Source organism: Oreochromis niloticus, linkage group LG11 (genome assembly GCF_001858045.2).
Source record: "Oreochromis niloticus isolate F11D_XX linkage group LG11, O_niloticus_UMD_NMBU, whole genome shotgun sequence".
Lineage (NCBI taxonomy): Eukaryota > Metazoa > Chordata > Actinopteri > Cichliformes > Cichlidae > Oreochromis > Oreochromis niloticus.
In genome coordinates, this window is record NC_031976.2 from 9983646 (window position 1) to 10003049 (window position 19404).

At 38.8% G+C, this 19404-nt stretch overlaps 1 protein-coding gene across 2 annotated transcripts in view; it reads right to left on the reverse strand.

Annotated features, from left to right (window-relative positions):
- Positions 1 to 19404, reverse strand: part of dnah5 (dynein, axonemal, heavy chain 5) — an 89100-nt gene that overhangs the window by 41483 nt on the left and 28213 nt on the right. For both annotated transcript variants that reach the window (XM_025911408.1, XM_019364787.2), the window contains 22 exons: positions 18713 to 18885; positions 17420 to 17490; positions 16907 to 17014; positions 15857 to 16044; positions 14835 to 15029; positions 14582 to 14716; positions 14375 to 14482; positions 13672 to 13825; positions 13159 to 13305; positions 11882 to 12123; positions 11549 to 11725; positions 11045 to 11249; positions 10664 to 10806; positions 9888 to 10022; positions 9060 to 9182; positions 8745 to 8958; positions 8179 to 8402; positions 7530 to 7728; positions 7273 to 7445; positions 6805 to 6935; positions 4891 to 5044; positions 74 to 341 (listed from right to left, as the gene is read on the reverse strand). In XM_025911408.1, coding sequence (XP_025767193.1) covers positions 74 to 341; positions 4891 to 5044; positions 6805 to 6935; positions 7273 to 7445; positions 7530 to 7728; positions 8179 to 8402; positions 8745 to 8958; positions 9060 to 9182; positions 9888 to 10022; positions 10664 to 10806; positions 11045 to 11249; positions 11549 to 11725; positions 11882 to 12123; positions 13159 to 13305; positions 13672 to 13825; positions 14375 to 14482; positions 14582 to 14716; positions 14835 to 15029; positions 15857 to 16044; positions 16907 to 17014; positions 17420 to 17490; positions 18713 to 18885 — 3667 coding nt within the window. The remainder of the gene's footprint in view (positions 1 to 73; positions 342 to 4890; positions 5045 to 6804; positions 6936 to 7272; positions 7446 to 7529; positions 7729 to 8178; positions 8403 to 8744; positions 8959 to 9059; positions 9183 to 9887; positions 10023 to 10663; positions 10807 to 11044; positions 11250 to 11548; positions 11726 to 11881; positions 12124 to 13158; positions 13306 to 13671; positions 13826 to 14374; positions 14483 to 14581; positions 14717 to 14834; positions 15030 to 15856; positions 16045 to 16906; positions 17015 to 17419; positions 17491 to 18712; positions 18886 to 19404) is intronic.

The window sequence follows — 19404 nt, forward strand, 5'->3', positions numbered from 1 at the left end:
ACATTTTAAGAACAAATGCGAGCACCAGACAAGGTCACATTTGTGAAAATAAAACTGTCTGTTATAAATATACCTCTAACTAATGCATCTTTGGGCCAGCGGCTGAACCAGTCCATGGTGCAACCGGAGATCAGCGCCGGAAACTTCAACGCTCTGTTCCGGAACTTCTCCCCAACAGGGGAAAAGCACAGAATGACGTGGAGATTATGTCGAACTCGCGACATGAAGTAATCGTACAGGTTTCCGTTGGTTGGAGGTCGCCGGGGAAACTCTCGCTTCATGACAGGGATGAGATCATTGAGGATATCATCTATTTCGTCACGGGCAAACAAGTTGGACACCTGAAGGCAGAAACATCCAGTAATGTCACTGATATCACAATACTCTTATTCTTTGAAATCAATGCATCCATGTAACGTTAATGATGGACCTAACCATAGTTCGCTCGTTTAACACTTTTCTTAATTTCGGTTGTCGTCTCTTGCAACTCATGGCCGCAGCGTCTTTTAGCTGTGTCCAACAACCCCCAGGTCCCAGCATACTTTTTTCAACACGAGAGGTGTGATGAGCTGATGGAGCTCCGGTGTGTCTCATCCTCCCCTGCAGCCACTCCCAAGCCACACCCCGCCACAATCCCTGTACCTGTACTGCTGTGTATTTTAAAGCTCAAACATTTCTACTCTGATAATAGTGCCAAACAAATCTTTTACAGAGTAATTTTTCAATCTGATCTGATCAAAGATTTCCCATACAGAGATCTAGCAGTTGCAGCTTTTAAATGCAATGGTTAGCACTGTCACCTCACAGGAAGGCTGTGGGTGCAAAGCTTGGACGTTGTCTTTGGATACAATGGCTTCCTCCCACAGTCCAAACACATGAATGTTAGATTAAGCAATGATTCTGCATTTTCCATACATATGAATGTGATTATGAGTGGCTGTCTGTCTCTTTCAATTAGCCCTGTGATAAACTGGCCAGAGTGTATATCACCTTTCACCTGAATTAGGGTTTTCCTAATGTAAAATTATAACATGAGAAAATATTCCTATGTAGCTGTAGATATTCATATTAATGCATAGCTAACTCAAATAATACTGTGTTTTATTGACCCTTTTTTAACATTATTTTAATTGGATCTTCTTCTTCCTCACACTTCATAATAGTTGTCACTTCTTCTTACCTCAATGTCTTTCCTTAGCAATTTCAGTAGAAGTGTATATATTGGTTGGCTGATGAACTAAATGTATGTGACTGCTGGCAAGAAATCTTGAAATGGTGAGTTTTAAAACAGCACACTGTGTGGGTACAAGTTTAACCAAGTGGATGAAGGTACGAGATTCACTCTTTAAATGTTTTAAGCTGAGTCATTTCTCCAAATCCCCAGTTTCCATGAGAGAGAACATGTAACTCAGATTTAAGAAAGTGAAACAGTGTCTTGAGGGACTATGTGGTGTTGTGGTAAGCAGCACCGTGTCCCTAACCATCTGTTACTCTCACAAAAACAACAATATCACACTAACTATTTGCTCTTCCTTTTTGTTTCTCATCTCTGTCACTTTCTCTCACACACAAACATCCTAATACTACTGCAACACAAACTCTCTTCTACAACCAAACACAAACATAACCTACAAACCTCTCACCTACACACAAACAATAAAAAAACCCAACAATGCCGTTCTACCCAGGTCACCACTTAAATTTACCCCACCTGGTAATGCAGCTGCTGCTTAAACTGTTATCAATCCATGGAGGCAGAAGAAAAGGTGACACAGGAGCAGGGGGAAAAGGTCAAAGATGAGGAGGAAACAATAACACCGTTATCAGGCAGACAGCGAAATAGAACACGCAGACGCGTTTACATACACGAGATTAGAAAAGAGGAAGTGCTGGTTGAAAACGTGAAGAAAAATGGGAAAAGAAATAAGAAATAATTGAAAGAAGGGAAAACAGGTGGGAAACTAACAGGGAAAAAGCAACTGCATGGCTCTTATCATGGTGTTCCCATAGTGTTAAATGTCAAATCCAATGATATCCACTGACTTTGAACAGTGTAAGAGCTTCAGCTTGGCGAGTGCTGGTAAACCTCACTCGAAGCTTAATATTTGTCGCATGAATTGATCTGACTTTTAAAGAGCTCAGAGAACTCGTCCTCTTTTATTAAGTGACTTCCCGAAAAACGAATTGTAAACATACGGGGTTTAAAATAAGGGCTTTGAAAGTTGTCTAAATATCCTGTGGTGGCAAAAATTCATACAAAAAAACCCCAACTGTGTAAACAAACATGGAGAGGAGGAGCAAAGATGAGAAGGAAAGGGAAGAGAAAATATAACCAGCGAGTATAGAGACGACAGTAAGAAATGTGCATAAGGACTAGCGGGGGAAAAAAGAAAATCAAAGGGCAGGACAAAGATGAAAACAAAATTCTGGGAGTGGAGAAAGAGTCTTTCAGCAGATGTAATGAAGAATGCTGTAGTACATAGAGGTGTACTTGTATGTGATTGTTCATTACAGTTTCATTTCATTACAAATATCAAAGAGAAAATAACTGCAACTCGGTCATAATGGTGAGGAAAATACACTTTTAAAATTGCACTGAACTGATATGACTTGTGCTCTCTTAAGATCGCATTCATGAAATGTTTACTGCACTCAAAGAGGAACGCAGTGCTAAAAAAAAAATGTTGACTTCTAACATGCTTCTTTATCCTGCTCTTTTCCTTATCTTCTCACCCAGGCCCAAAGGTTTTTCATGTTAAAATAGAGTCCTTTCTCCCTAATGTCACCAAGTAATTGCTTGTTGAGGACTATTGGGATTCTCTCTAATATTTTAAGGGCTTGACCTCACAATTTTAAGCACCTTAAGTAGACTTGTGTTGTAAACTGATGATTTTTAAACAAAACTAAATTAAGCTGAATTGAAGTGAATATACACAGCTATCTGAGCGAGTACAACAGTGTGTAGGTTTTTCCAAAACTATGTGTGACTGTTAAACAGCTGGTGCCAATGATTTCATAAAAAGATAATAAGTAAATCAGACAATCATACTTGTGCCTAAGAATTCATGAATTGTACAGTTTTCTAATAAACACCACCTCTAAGTCCACCTCTCCAGTAACTATATAGCAATTCTAAGGCAAATTACAAAAATGTAAATATAAAATGCATGCAATGTAAAACAGTAAGTTTGTAAAGCATGCAAAGAAAAGCTGCAGAACAAAGACACCAATGGATTGAAAAGTGCCTGACAGAGCATTTACAGTAACGTTATCTAATACAAAATATCAGTATGAGTCATTCAGATGGACTCTCAGACAATGAGACTCCAACCTCTTACTTAAACTTGGAACCATACTGTTTTCTAAACAGTTACAGTTTTATGGCAGGCTTAAATTTCAGACTTTCTGATGTAATTTTAGGGGATGAACACAAAATTTGCATTAAGTCTTGAGGAAAAGTCAATGAAAAGTCAGTCAGTCTTTGTCCAAACCCATCTAGAAAAGCAAGAGTAGCTTTGGAAAAAACATTTTAGAGAATATATAACTAACGTAAACCTGTATAATAAAGACAGGCAATAAAAGGTATGGATAACATTTTGAATGCCTTATGAACAGAGACTGAAGTGGCCCAGAATGATCTAAAAGGCCATTCCAGCACCTTCAGCTAATGAGCAATTAAATTTAACAGAATGCATATTGGTGTTGCTTCCAGTGATGGCATGATACGGCTCAGTACATAATATGAATAATTACATTTTTTAGTCTGCTTAAGCTCTCAGCACGTTCCATATTTCATTCTTGACCCTGTGATGGCTTTATGGTGCTGATATTATTAAAGTTAATAGCGTTAGCTAGAGGCTGTACTTTAGCCTGTTGCGCTACAGAAGAGGAGAATAAATAGAGTAACTCGTTTTGTTTTGCTTTGTCTTTTTTTTTTTTAAAGGTGGGTAATTTCGAGTAACTTTTCACATAATTCAACAAATATCAGAAAACACACAAACTATGTCTGCGCATTTTGCCCCAAAATTCATTTTAGCGTTTTTAAATCAGACATGATGAGTTGCTGACTTGTGTTGTTGGTGAAACATCTTGCAAAACAAACTGAAGTATTCTCCTTTATATTATTCAAAAGTTCCATGAAAATACTGCACTAGGCAGTTTGGTACAGTTTAGTGCAGGCTATGCCAGTTACTTTCAAACACTGTGTTGAACAGCGACTCACTAAGTTGGACTGGTACAGAGCAGGCTGTAGTGTTCATGGTCAATATTAGGCTGCGTCAAGTGTAGCATACGTGAATTTCTATTTAAGAAGATGATGAAGATTAGATTCATCACCCCAAATTCCACCTTTTATACTACCTTTAAAATATCTTGGGGTTAGAAATCGGCCACATATCTTGTGAAACGTGCTTATATCTTGTTGACTTCAGTTAGCTAAATCCACAAAGAGGAATGGATATCATGGTAGCAACGTCACATGGCAGCTTATAAAATAAGAATCTACTAGTGCGCTCAAAACAAGTTATAATGTAACTTATATCTAAGTAATTGTTTCCCCAAGCTATAACTCCTGATTACGAACCATAGGATATGGTTCCACCTGAAAAACAACAACAGAGCCAATGCAGCCCATACACATGCACAGCACTGGATCACTACTGTCTATTAATGATGTAAAAGAAGTAGAAGCATCCAGATGCCTTTTTAAAGATACCTTAACCTCTTATCGATTATTTAATTTAAAACTATACAACTTGCAAACACTGCACACTGCATATTCTCTTGTTGTTCTGGTCTCACAGCCTTAACTGTGACCCACATGGAGTAGAGGATTATATTACTATGAATACGGATTCTTTGGAATCTCTCCTCTTTGTGTGTGCTGCTGACCTCTCCAGACGACAGCACATTATTCATGTACTCCAAGAAGGACTCGTCTTTTATTTCGTTGTCAGTAAAGATGAAGCTGATGCCTTTTCCATGCTGGCCAGCTGTTCTGTACAAACTCTTCAGGTCATCCATCAGGTTGGATGTATTGTATGAGCTGGAAAAGAGAAGCATAAAATAAATATGCACACCCTTTCTTCACTAATAACTAATTTCACAGCTTCTAAAAATCATCCATATGTAGTTAAATGCAATAAAAAAGTGCAGCGGCAGAAAACTAGATCGCACAAAAACTTTAATTCATCTATTTATGTGCCAATTTGCATGAAATTTCTCATGAGATTGAAGCTCAAACTACATTTATTGGTGACAGCGGTTAAAAAAAAAAAGTGGAGGTGCACCAGTTTGAGGCTTGGACGATGAAAGTGAAGCACATCTTAGCTTGAAGGTTCACCTGCTTTAGTGTGTGAATGTCAAATTTATTGAATTATAAACAGGCAGATGAAAAATAAGTTAGAGGGAAAATGGAAGAAGCTGCAAATTGGAGATATTAACAGCATAAATAACATGAGAGAGAAACCACAGTTTACTTTCATCTGGTTCTTTAATGACTATCAGTGAGATGAGATGCTCCATCCTGTAGTTAATAAGAAATTATAACAACAGCCCTAAGTGGCTGGGAGTTACGCTGTGACTGCCAGACTAGATACGCATTGCTGGTTATTAAAAATAAACACACCTGTTCCCAACTCAACCCAGCAAAAGTAAGGAGTTGACCAGTTTGTAAAAGAAGAAATAATATTTGAGGACAAAATAATGCCAGTTTGAGAGCAATGAAGCTAGTTAAGCAAGATACAGGTAAAGAGTAACCTCTCCACTCAAGGGAGAAAAGCTGCTTAAGTGAAAAGTAGCATTGCGTCAGCCATTTGGATAAAGAGCCCGGACACAGACAGCATGACTACTACCCACTAAGGGCTGCTGTGATGATAGAAATGCTTCTTTATATGCAGTCTAGTGTGCTTCTAAGAATCCACAGCAGTATATATAACAAAATAAATGCTTTTAAAAGATCTCTAGTAGGAATAATAGTGTTAAGATAACAAAGTTTAAAAGGAATTGTGTACATTAAAGCACCGAGAAAGTCTAAGTTACTGTACAGACAGAGGGAGAGAAAGAGAGTAAATTGAGTTTGCATGAAATAAGAGACCTATCTGTACTGGATGTGCATCTGAAAATCAGTTATATGTGTGTATCAGAGAGAGCAGATGAAAAAAGAAGGAAGGGGACACACAATAGAGGTATCTGTTTTCACCAGGAATAGCTTTGAAGCTAAGAGGACAAACATGTGGTTCATTAATATTAATAGGAAACATTAAAATCTGTTTGGGGAACAAACCGGTGGAAAGTGTGACAATAAATGAATGTAGGGACTGAAGGAGGAAACCATTTGACAGGTTTGGAAGCACAAGTTAGTGAAGGTGAGTTAGTACGTTAGTGAAGCCAGAGCTTCTGAGATATCATATAATTAGTGTGATATCTGATTCATTTTCCTTCAAAATGTATCTGTACCTCTAATGAAAACATACTAGCTGCTGGGCCTGAGAGCTGAGAATGCAGAACGTTTTTTTTATCAGTTACAAAGGTTATGAGTTTGATGGTTTGATTATAGATGATTATGTGATTAATGATTAGATTCTAACTAAATCTAACGATTATAAAACAAGTTTAGTTTGACATGTTTTGTGAAGGAATTACTCCAAAAAGGAAATCTGACAATGAAAGGTGTTACTACTACTCCACAATCCAATCCTTAGGAGGTTTACAACTTACACCACCCTGCTTACACTAATATATAATTAGTATCATCATTAATAATATGAATATGAATATGAATAGTCATTTTTGCAAGCACACTACCGTGTGAGCGTGATCTGGAAGATCTTGTATCCAGCTATGAACGAGGCCAATCTGGTCAGGCTCTGTTTGCCAGAACCCCCAACACCCACCAACAGGGCATTACCTCCCGGTGTTCGGATTATCCTCGACACCTACAAATACACACAGAGCTAGAGTCAAATAAGCATGTTTAGATTTGCAGTAAGTTGTAGACAACAAAAGAAAATAGCAAGCAAAGTAGGAATACATTAAAAAGATAAAGTAGGAATCTGTGTCTGAGTGCAAATGTCTGTGAGTGAGCAACTGTTTGTGAATCCTCCACAATTTATACTCCTTGAAGTAAAACTGTTAGAATATTCCTTGGGCTTTAAGGTGGTCTGAAAACATTTATGGAGGACTTTAAAATGTAAAAACACTGACTTATGAAAACGTTAGGAAGTGTAGATTATTTTGGTTGGCACAAACACGACAAAAAATTCTTTAGAGTACCTTGACCAGATGTATCATAGCATCCTGAAAGAAGACCATATCCATGCCAGTACCCCTAATGCTTTCATTGTAATGGCTTAGGAACATGTTCAGACGGTCCTTTAAAGCCTCAAATGATTCAATAGGCTCGTACACTTTGGGCAAATCAAAGTCTGAGTCTTCTGGCTCTTCCCCTGTGAGGAAAAACATCAAAGCAAGTCACAAAACTGAGAAAATCTTAAATTTATATATTTTAATATAGTCTGACTCAGTAGTACCTGTGGCCTCAGGGGCATCTCGCAAGAAGTCAACAAAATATCTTTCTGCTCCATAGTCCACCATTTTCTTGTGCTCTTCACCAAGATGTTCTTCCACCAGCTTTGCCAGAGCCTGGTCAAACCACTCCACATCACCTGGCATCGTAAATCGATCCGCTATCACACGTTTGCACTCGTGTTTCCAAAGTGCCATCAACATCTGGAAAATATATTTTGCGTTATTTTTCTGTTGGACAGAAGGTAATTAGTTACATGGAACAAAGTAATAATAATAATAATAAATAATGAATTAATGACTGGTAATAGGTAAAAGCACTGGTGTAGCTTAGTTACTGCAAAACTGTATTACTAGTGTATTATTTGACTAGGGTTATTTAATGTGAAGTCAGACTGTCAGCTGATATTTTTAAACCTAGTTATTTTCGACCTCAGCAAGCATCCTGTGACAGTTCTTGCCACTCAGTTTCATACTGCTGCCACTTCCCCTGTTTGTCACTTACTCAGTCATGCATATTTATCCTTGGAAAAATCCTCCATGTGTGACCAAAAAAATATTGTTTCTCCAGTGGAAATCTCAACATGTTGTCAAGTTTCTTAACTACTTGTCATGTTAGAAATGAGGTAATTAACCATGCACAATCCATCTCACCTGGACAGAGGTGACGACTTCAGCATTGGTGCTGAGCATGCCTTGCCAAATCCTGGAGAGATCCCTCAAGTTAAAGATGTAGTGGAACTTTGCAGGAGTTGGAAGCATCTTGACCTTAGTCAGCTGCCAGAGACGACGCGTGAGGGAAACCAAACGAGGTACAGTGCTCTGGACCTCCTCGCTAAAACCACGTCCTGTGCAAAAGTGGCCCTCACCAATCACGCCTGTGTCATAAAGTCAATGTTTAGAAAAGTTATATATTTTTTTCCAAAGTAAAGGATACAATGTGTTTCGTCAATTCACTGTATGGGGCATTTATTAGTACTTAGTTCATCCCTCTAACTTGCTGTGATATATATATGTGATTGGCAACTATATTACAAGCACAACACCTACACAACTGTCTGGAAATGGTAAAATAAGAACAAATAAAATAATGTATGTCTCTCAGGAATACCTTTACAATCCCTGCCTTAGGCCTTTCCATGTATGAACATGTAATGCAAAGTAATCCCACCAAATATAAATGACTGCAGAAAAATGACTTCTTGCAGTGTTTTACCCACCAAATATCTTGTCTATCGAAGCATTGGAGGGCAGGGTGCAGTTAAAGATTGAGAACTGCCTTTTCAGTCTCTGTGGTATGTCATTACGGCCCCCTCCAGGATGAATCATTGCTGCCAGGAACTGAACATCCACAATATTTGTGAACTCTCCAGGTTTTTCCAGATTGAAGAAACCATTCTGTTCCATCAGCTGCCTGACAATCTCATTAGTCACCTGTGATTGAAAGCAAGAAGCTTAAATCAAGAAAAGTTTCATTTATTTATCATTAACCAGTATTATGAATGAAAAAATGCCAGTAGAAATGTTATAATGACCTGGTCTCCCCACTCATTGATGACAGGCATGTTGATGTCATCTATAAAAATTGACATTTTCTTCCCAGCAGGCGGTCCATAAGTGGTCCCCATCCTCTTATCAACATAGCTCTCAACTGACCTCTAAAAAAAGGAAAAAAGGGAGGGATGAGGGGGGCATAAAAAAATCAGGGTGAAAAAAGGCAAGAAAAAGTACAGCGAGATAAAGAAAGAGATCTTTTAATTTCAACTGATATGTAATTCATCACCAATCATCAATATCATACATGTTCATATTCTTTAATGGCAAATGAACACAGTCGTGGTGTTGGTTTTCATTATAGACCTGCTCTGTGATTCATCCAGGTTGGCAATACCTTATGCAACTGCCCCCTGCCTTGCATTGAAACGATTACTTTCTTCCTGTCTTTGGCTGTGTGACTGCTGTCTACCCTTACTACTTCAGCTGTATCTCATCACTCGATCAGTCCCTGAGTGTGCGCAGTAAGGAGCCAATAATATGCCTTGTTCCACCCTCATTCCTAGTTTGTGTCTATTTTGGTTTCATTGTATTTTGCATCCATCCTTCATATTCTTTTGTTTTTGGTTTTACTACTATTTGTATAAGCCTTCAGCTAATTCCTGTGTTTGATCTCTTGGTGTTATGTTCTGTTGCATCAGCTTTCATTTTTAAAGTTTGCTCTTTATTCTTGTTACCTGCCTGTGTCGCGCATTTGAGTTCTCCCCCTCTTTAACCAAACGCTCCTTTTAAGTTCAAAATTCACAGAGTAACACACTTCTGTTTCTTCTAAATTAAGAGAAAAGTGGGCAGGTGACCTGCTGCTTTACCTGGAACATTAGTGGTGTAGTAGCAGAAGAGAAGTTGAGACTCTTGCCTATGTGGGTCTCAGGGTCATACTTTGACATGTAGCTCTTGATGATAACAGTCTTGGCTGTTCCTTGCTCTCCAATTAGCAAAACAGCCTATAACAAACATATTTACATTTGCCATCAGTCCAAATTATCCCAACTAACTTCCACGTTATAGGATAACATGAGAAGGACGACAGCAGAACAAGAAAACAAACAGTTAACTGCAATGCAAGAGAAGCAAGTGCATGGCGTATTCTATGAGGAAAGATCATAGGGGAAGTAAAAGCATATCCTCTGCGTCTGCTGAGCATAAACACATGATGCTGACTTTGTAGTTACATTTAAACTGTTGTCCATAGTGCTTTTTAAGTTGTCTCTCTGGAGAAAGTACATGACTCATTGTCAAAGTCTACAAACAAATGAGAGCTTCATAAATGTAAATATGGTAAATGGTAAATGCCAATGCACAAAACACTCAAGAACAGGAAGGTCAGATTAGACTTTGAAAACAGAAAACAGCTAAAAAGAGCCTTGCACAATTATCCAAGAACTAAAACTAAGATTGCTTGTGCCAGAATGATGGGAAAAGAAAAGTATGTCGAACATCATCACATTGTCTATCAAACATGGTGGAGGCAGCTCAACAGTATGCGGTAAAGCATGCGCGTGTATGGCTGTCACTAGAAGCGGGTCACTAGTGTTTGTTGATGATGTGACTGTTGGATGGAAATTACTCTAACTGGTAACCATACCTTGCCTTGCTTTGCAATAGTCTGAATTAGGAAGTCTGTTCTAACGTTGTCCACATTGGGGACCAAAATTGAGCTGTACTCTGGTGTGAATTCAGATGGATAAATATATTCCTCCACTCTGGTGTTCCAATGGACCCAATGACCTGGAAAAATATTTAAATTAATTTTAATAAGATAAAGCTTGCTGTAGAGATCAACACAAAATATGATAATAATTTTTCAAAATAATATTAATCCAAAGATATTAATTCAGTGTATGAGTAAAAATAATTTTATATACACATATGTACTTTCCATAAGTACAACATGAGACATAATGTTTCTGCCTACCCAGTAACTAAACAACACCATCTGACTGAAAGTTAATGAAGCCATTCTTACCATCTGCTGTGACGTAGTAGTCAAACATGGTGTCCTCACTGTCAGGAGGAATGTCTGGCAAGTTCAGATGAATACTCTTGTTTCCTCTAAGCCAGATTTCCATCTTCCTCCGATCATCCAGTTCAAGTACGGCCCCAGCGCTCCACATTAGTGCAAAGACATAAAGCCGCTCCAAGAACTCTCTGGATAAATCGCCACACTGCTCCTGTAAATTGATATCCATTTTAAGATGAGGAAATTCAGGGATCAATTAAAGAAACCAAAAGGGAGAGGAGCACTTCATAAGTTAGGCAAAGTCTATGAAACTGAACATACAAAATATTTGGAAAAAATTATGAGTCCCACTCTGTACACTGGGTTTAAATGTGCTTAAAAAAGGTTTTGGTGGTCTCACTGTAAATTTCCCCTTCTACTGCAGGAGTCATTTTGTCTTGACAGCACTTATCAGTGAAGTATATATCAGTTGCTGTTCGTGTGCACGTCCAGTGGATGGGGATACCTTACCTTAAGTGGTATGAGTCCCTGTAGCATGTTTATGCATTGCATGATTACAAAGGCCTCTAGCATGTCCATTTTGAACTCTAGTGACTGCACGCAGAAGCGGTAGAGCTCAGAGAAAGACGAAGAGAAGAGCTTTCTCAGTATCTCTGCCTCATGTGGGGACCGTTTCTTCAACCAGCCCTAGAAGCCGCAACAGCATGACTCTATTTAGTCAAAACTACATGCAGTGCACAGGTTTTAAATTATATGATTCAAAAGTAAATATTGCCTTAATATACCTTGATTTCAAACTTTTGCAAAAATAAGTGCAACCAGTTTTTCATAAAGCTCATTCACCTCTAGTATGGGGATCCAGGTGAGCACAGAGGAGCTCATGAACACCATGCCATTGCGTGAGACGGTGGCTGGAGAGGCATTGTCGATGTTATGCGGCTCAAATACCACCTTGCAGTTGGGAGCCATTGGTATTCGGTCTCCATTTGCGAGTGTAAGAGTTCTGTTATCATCCAAAACTGAATTTAGGTTTTCAATCCAGATGGCATCAACTGGCCCATCCAGCACTATCCAGATGTGCTCTCCTGTGAGGGAAAAAAAAGTGTTTGTTTACATGATTACGAAAATGAGGTGGTATGAAGACCTCGTGCTGTCACCCTCAAGCAAAGATGAGCTACATTTCTGAATATGAATTTAGTTCATACAAAAGAGTTCAAAATGTTTTCTTGGCTAACCAGCGATCATGAGCTGTCTGTTTACAAGAAAAACAAGAACTGAGTCATTTATTTTGTGGAATTTTAAATATGAACAAAGAAATCCGTTTCTCCTCCTCACTCTCCTCCAAGTTGGGAAACATCCAAAAATAGAAACAGAAAAGACAAATTGCGTCTGAAACATGCAAAAGACAGTTGTCTGACGTTCGGGCAATATTGCACAATAAAGCCGCTGTTTGACAATGAATGTGGTTTACACTCTAAATTCTGAGAGATAAGTTCCTTTGAATATGACTACTAATATAAGACATGAGCATGTGTTTTACACAAAAGTTACCAGATGATACACACAAGGCTGTTTCTGCATCAGTTAAAACACAATGAGCGTGGACAGCACACAGCTGTTTTCACAAAATACTTCTTTTCTTTGTAGAATATCTACTCGACTCAGGAGCTGCTGCCCTGTCACATTGCCACATCTACTTTTCTACACTGGAATTCACTCTGTCCAAAGTAGCAAGCTCTACAAATGAGCAGGAAGTAGCAGCAGGAAAATAATACAAATATGCAGAGAACACCCCACTCATAGATATGCAAAACACCATCGGAACAAGTAATTAATAGATGAGATGTGTACTTAGACACATAAAAGCAAACACGTATACGCAATTGCCCGCATACATTTTTAATTATCCGTGTAAGCTTAGAACTAAACAGGAAGATTAAACAGTGGTTTGTTTTCCTTTGAACCTTCCAGCGATGTCCCAACATATTAATACTTAATTACAATAACCTAATTGAACTGGTTTGTCAAAGTTCTCATGGAAAAAAAAATGTTTACCAATGATTTTTTGATTTATTAATACCCAAGTGTGAAATATGTGCACAATAAGAAACTTTCTGGACCTTTCTTTGCTCTCAGTGTTTTCCTCCACAGTGTAGAGAAGATGCCATCAGTCCAGTCATTTGTGGCCACATCCAGTCTGCCAAACATCTGAGGTGCAGTAATGGCTTTGGGGTTCATGCGCATCTCTCTGTGAGAATGACCACATTCTGGAAGAAAATTAGATATTTGCAGAAACATGTTCTGATTTCCTAAAGGTAATATAATGGATAATATAATACTTTAATGGAGCAAATAAAACAGTGATTCAAGGCATATGAAGTGCCTCATTTCTTGTCATGTGTTTTAGGAAAGACATGACAAGGTCACAAAAGTAACAATATTACCCTAATAATATGTAGATTTAATAAGATACCCCATAAATTAATTAGATATCTCGTCCCAGTATGAGTATATTTCTTCAGTTATTCTGTTCACATATTCGTGTCTACAGTACAATAGATTCAAAACAAGCTTACCACAAGTTGGTCTCTTTTTCTTTAAACTCGCATGTCACAAAATACACTAAATCCTACCTGTCATAGCTTTCATAAGCGTGTGTATACAAGTTGTCTTTCCAGCCCCACTGGGCCCCAGGGCCATCATGCCATGTCGGACTCTTTGAGTCTCATACAGCTGGATGACCTTTAGCTTCCAAGGAGAATGGTTGATTAGGCCTGCATCCTCCACCTGAAGAAACAAAGTAGTTACAATTCCAGCTATTTTTGTAACAATAATGCTTTTACTGTATTTACAAGTATAATAACTTAGTATACAGTCGTGGTTAAAAGAAAGCACAGATCAAGATCTTTTTTTTTTATTTAAAAAATTAAGCCAAAATGCAGAAGCAATATATGAAAAACTAAACTTATAATATCAAATGCACTTGTTTACCTGATCAGCAACAAAACAGCATGAAATCTAAAAGTTCTAACTTTTAACTGCATCTCTCACTTCCTGCACTGTTTTTCACAGGTCCTCGGGTTAGGTCCTTTACAAATAATAAATGCCACCATTTGTATCCTTCTCGATGTTCTGTCCTGAGGTGTGACATGACAAATACGGCGGCCTCACTCTCCATTAGGCTTTTGGACAGTCTTACTCAGCCTTCGCATTTCTCTTTCTGGCTCTTTCCATTGTTCCCCCTTCCTGTTCCCCCATCTTGCAAACTTGGTGTTACTGTGGCTTTTCACCCTTCTCGTCAATAACAGATAAAACCCATTCTTCAAACTCTCCTACCTGTTTGTCAATGGCAGCTTCTAGTTCAGGGTAGCCCGCTTTGTCAAGTTGGATGCCCGGGAAGAGGTCTTCAATCAAGCTCAGAAACAGTGGCTCATCCTCATCGATCTAAATGCACGTGCACACAAATTTGCAAAACCCAGTGAAAACATGAAATATCAGCATGGTTATCGTTTTGATGCCCTATTGTGTACTTTGTAGACTCACCAGTTTTGAAAGGTTCATGTCCCTTAGAACCCTCATGACAATGGTAGACTCTGTATCACTGGGGTTGGCTCGCTTGGCTGCTCCCAGAGTTCGCAGAACTGACAGAATGTTGCGCAGGCCAAAATCATAGTGAACCTGAACATTCATAAATATAATTTTAGTTTCATTTACATTCATGGAAACCCATGCAACCTTGTTGTTAAGTCATGTGACAATGATACCTGCTTCAAACTAACTATTTTCATTTTTATACCTGCTTGGACAGTTGCTCCTCACACAGCTTGTAAAGCGTGAAGAATTTGCGTGCGAGCTCCATGTTGTCTATAAACCCACAACTGGCCAGTTTTACCCTAATAATGATTTGACGGTCCGGAACCATCATGGCCACGGAGCGGAAGTTGATCTTCAGGTTTTCAGGAAGCTCTTGACGACCTGCATAACCTGGATTCTGATTACACGGAGAATAACAAAACAGTGGATATTAATGGAGTAAAACAGAAATGAAACATTTAATGGTAATTAGGAGTAAATGCTACATTGCCCATTCTATTACATTAGAAATTTAGATGACAGACTAGAATGCAACAACAATGAAACTAAATGGATGAAGTTTATACTGGAATGTAGTTCATCTTCATCACAAACGCTATCCTTCAACTTCAGCAGACACAGCCTACAGACATAGCCTGTTTCACAAAGCTTGTCTATACTAATGTACACACACGCGCACACACATACACACACACACACACACACACACACACTAACAGAGTAAAAAAGAGGAAAATGATCTCTGACCCCTCTTGCCACAGGGAGGAATTATTCCACTGTTATGTTTAATGACTTGCCTGAGGACAGCAAATGAGGCAAGGAGATAAAGCGATTTAACTATTACTCTAAGAAATAAATCACATGAAATAGCAGGCAGAGCCTTGAGTTTAATTCAAAAACTGACTTATAAAATATTACACGTTAGAGTTCAATTCCATTTTAGTGTTATTTGTGATTAATTTCGCTTTTCATTACAAGATTAAAGTTTTTGCTTTAAAAAAAAGGAATCATTAAGCGATAAATCTAACAGCCAAGAGTAAATATTGATGTCCATGCATGCACAGCATGTCCAGCCACCTTCTGAAACAGATACAGCTCATCCACTTCAATATTCATTCAGTTAACTAAGGTGTAATTTACTGATATTAAGAACTGCATCCTTCATATATCTCTTCTGACCAGTCAGATAGATATTAGCAGTCTTGTTCTACTTCCATTACTAACCATTGTAAGGAAGATGCCAAACTCTGGGTTCATATCAACATTGTCTCCATCTGTGAAGATGAAATTTTTGCGACGTTCCTTCTTGCAGGTGAGAACTATTGCGATCTGCTGGGCTGCCACAGAAAGAACTGGGAGGTCGATGCGGTTGAACTCGTCAAAACAGCCCCACGAACCAGACTGAGCCAGACCTGGTAAATCACATAAACATAGAGTTATGGTCCGTCTGCTGCAAACAAATCAAATTGTTTAAGATATCTGACATTACATATTGTGTGATTGCTGTTTTTTATCTGCATTGTTTATTAGCAAAAACCCCACAAAACACAGGTCCATAACCTGTTAACCCAAACCCTTAAACTTCTTTCTGGGTATATCCTTATTGTCACGGTCCTGGGTCAGTGACCCAGTGTTTGAGTTTTGTTCTGGTTTTGATCTTTGAGCTCATCGTGGTTATCACTGTTAGTGTTTTGGTTTCTGTCTCAGTATTTCTAGGTCTCTAGTTCGTTTTTCTGTGATTTCTAGTTCTTAGGTTTCATTCTTGTGTCCCTATGTTCAGTGTCAAGTCTCTGTCTCTGTTGTGTGCTTCCTGTTTTATATGATAGTCCCTGTCCAGTGTGCAGTGTGTCTGGTTTTGCTTCCCCTTGTCTCGTTAGCTCTGATTTCTCCCAGCTTTGTTTCCCTCCTGTCTCCTATTCCCTATTGCTCCAGTCCTGTGTTTTCCTTGCTCTGTGTCTTGTCGTACCTTCACCATCCTGACTGTTTTTTCCCCTCCGAATTCCTGAGGAAATTCTAGTTCCCAGTCCTGGTTTGTTTTCCTAGTTTGTGTTTCTTAGTTTCTAGATTCAAGTGTCCAGTTTAGTTTTGAGTTTTCTAGTTTGGGGTATTGGTTTGTTTTTTGTGAAGTTTAATTTTTATGTAAAGCCTCCCAGGAATAAACGCTGCCTCTTTAAATTCATTCTGTCTCATGATTCCTTCAATTGGTACCTACATCCTGCCTGCCACACAGCGTATCATGACACTTACAGCATGAGTTTACTTAGTGATTCTCACCTTTAAATATTCTCCCCAAGCCTCTGAAGTCCATTTGGTCAGAACAGTTGAAGACCACAACATACTTTCCCAAACAGCGACCCATGTCTTTTATGGTCTCGGTCTTTCCTGATAACAAAAGGCAACATTTTCACAGCCTAAACGGAAATGCAACCATTTGTATGCTGATAGAAAACCTGATAACAAATGATCTCATAAGAAAAACTATTAAAGCTAACTCTGTACTGAAGCCGTTCCCGACTGAGATAGCTGTGATGTTTGATTCTTCATTTAAATGACCTGAGTTGTCTAATTGTATAGAGCCTAGAAGGGTAAATTATCTATATTTAAAAAAGTTATATTCAATTACTTTAACACTTGGCAAACCTTGGAACAGCTTTTTAACATGTCTGTCCCATTCTGGAATCACAAGTTGTGCATACCAGGTTTTCATTTCTATAAAATAAAAATGCATTTTTGATTCAATGTAATTTCCAAAAAAATATATAGATACTGTATGACTAATTTTCATACCTGTTCCAGCTGGACCAGCAGGTGCTCCCCCCATACTCATACCAAGAGCTTGGGCTAAAGTGATGTAACACCTGTCCAATTGTAGACACACAAACATAATACCAATCTAATTTCATAAATCATGAATCATTTCATAAATTCATCAGCTAATAATATCCATACTCAAAATGACCACAAATGAACGCGATCTCGTTCTTCACAAGGTTTAAGGATTAAACTTTAGAACCTGCCTATGAAGCTGATGGGGATTCAGCGATTTGCTCAAGGACACATCAGCAATCAGGATGACTGACAACAGGACCTAGCCCTCTGGCCACTGGTCTCCCTCATTACATGACTGACCTCGGGGTAAAACTCATGGTAAAGCTGGGATAGTGACATATTTTCTCCCCTTCAGCAGATACAGATTAAATCTGACCAGTCTGTAACCAGATTTACTTTTTCATCCCAAAATCTTTTTTGCCTCAATTTAGGACCAATTGTACCTTTACCTATTCTTTAACGTCATGTGTTGGCAGCGATGAGGTAGGACAATGATAGCAAGCAAAACAAAAAAAAGACCAAATCAAATCTGAACTGAACAGAATGAAGTGGATGGGCTTTCAGGCAGAGAAAGATAGCATGAGAAAATGATGGGAAATCAGGGCTGTCTTGGCGCCTCTAGCCATAAGGCCAGCATGCCACTTTTTTGGAGAGCTGCTGTCTGATGTTAGCTGGTAACTCCCTCCCTACTGCTGTCCTCTCACATCTCCTCCTTGTCTCTCCTCATCTTTTTTTTCCCCTCCTTGTCTCCTCTCATATTTTACCCTCTGTGTCTGTTACTAAGACACTACTTGTTGTTGGACTGCTGTCTCCCTCACTCTGTCTGATCCTCTTTCCTTTTCTTTCTGTCATTCATATCGCCTGTTAGTTACAGAGGTGGTGATCACTGTGTAAGACTGCTTCATCCTGCTTTCTAATTTCTCATCCTCACAGTCCCAAGTTCTCTTTTTATCTTTGCTTTACAAATCCAGTCATTAGTCAACCACAGAAAGTTTAATCCATTTCAAGTTTCCAGCATAAATCTAAAAAATAACTGACGCATGATGCAGCATGCATTTCTGACTTAGTTACAAAGGCAGGGTCACGTTTTCTGTACAGTCATTCCAAGGTTACATTGTCTTTGTTTAAACTGCAAAAAAGAAAACTTATACTGCTGTTTTGGTCTGGTTTTTTTCCTTTATTTTCTTATTAGTGTGTGTGCATGTGACTTTTGCCATTATGATACATTTTACGCACGTATGTCTGCTTTACCTGTCCGTCAAAGGTGTAATGACAAGCCTTTCGGTACACCCCAAGAATTCATTCTGGTAGACGAAGCCCACATCTGTAATGTTGATGATCATCTTGTCTGAGTCCTCATTGAAGTAGAAACGGCACTGCTTCAGCCATTCAAAGTCACTGGAGCTTTTGACATGCAACCGGCACTAGGTGGAGAAAGGGTAGCGATAAGAGAGAGGGAAAGAGGGAAAGAGAGGGCAGAAGGAGACAAGGGGATGGAAACAGAAGTGAAGGGAGAAAGGAGATGGCATGTGAAGAATAAGAAATTGAAGGGCACCACTCAGAAGATTATATGAAAAGAGAGATGAAAGCCGGATAAAAGAGGGGAAGAAAGGTGGAAGGGCAGGATGTGTGAGGAGGGATTTCAGTGACAGGAGGGTAACATTAAAAGGGTGGAAAGAGAAGAGAGGCAAGCAAGTGGAGGATGAAAGAAGAGGTCATGAAGTGAAAATGGGAAGAAAGGAAGGTAAAGGATATGGGAGAGTGAGAGGAGGGAAGAGGAAGGTCCAGCAAGTTAAAATGATGCAAATGGGAAAAAGTACAAAATGAATTAGAATAGTAATGAATAGAAGAGATAAAAAGCAGAATATGTGTGCGAAAAAAATACAGTGGGGGTAGAAAAGTAGCAATGTGATGTATTATTGGAGAGGAAATAAAGTGAGGCA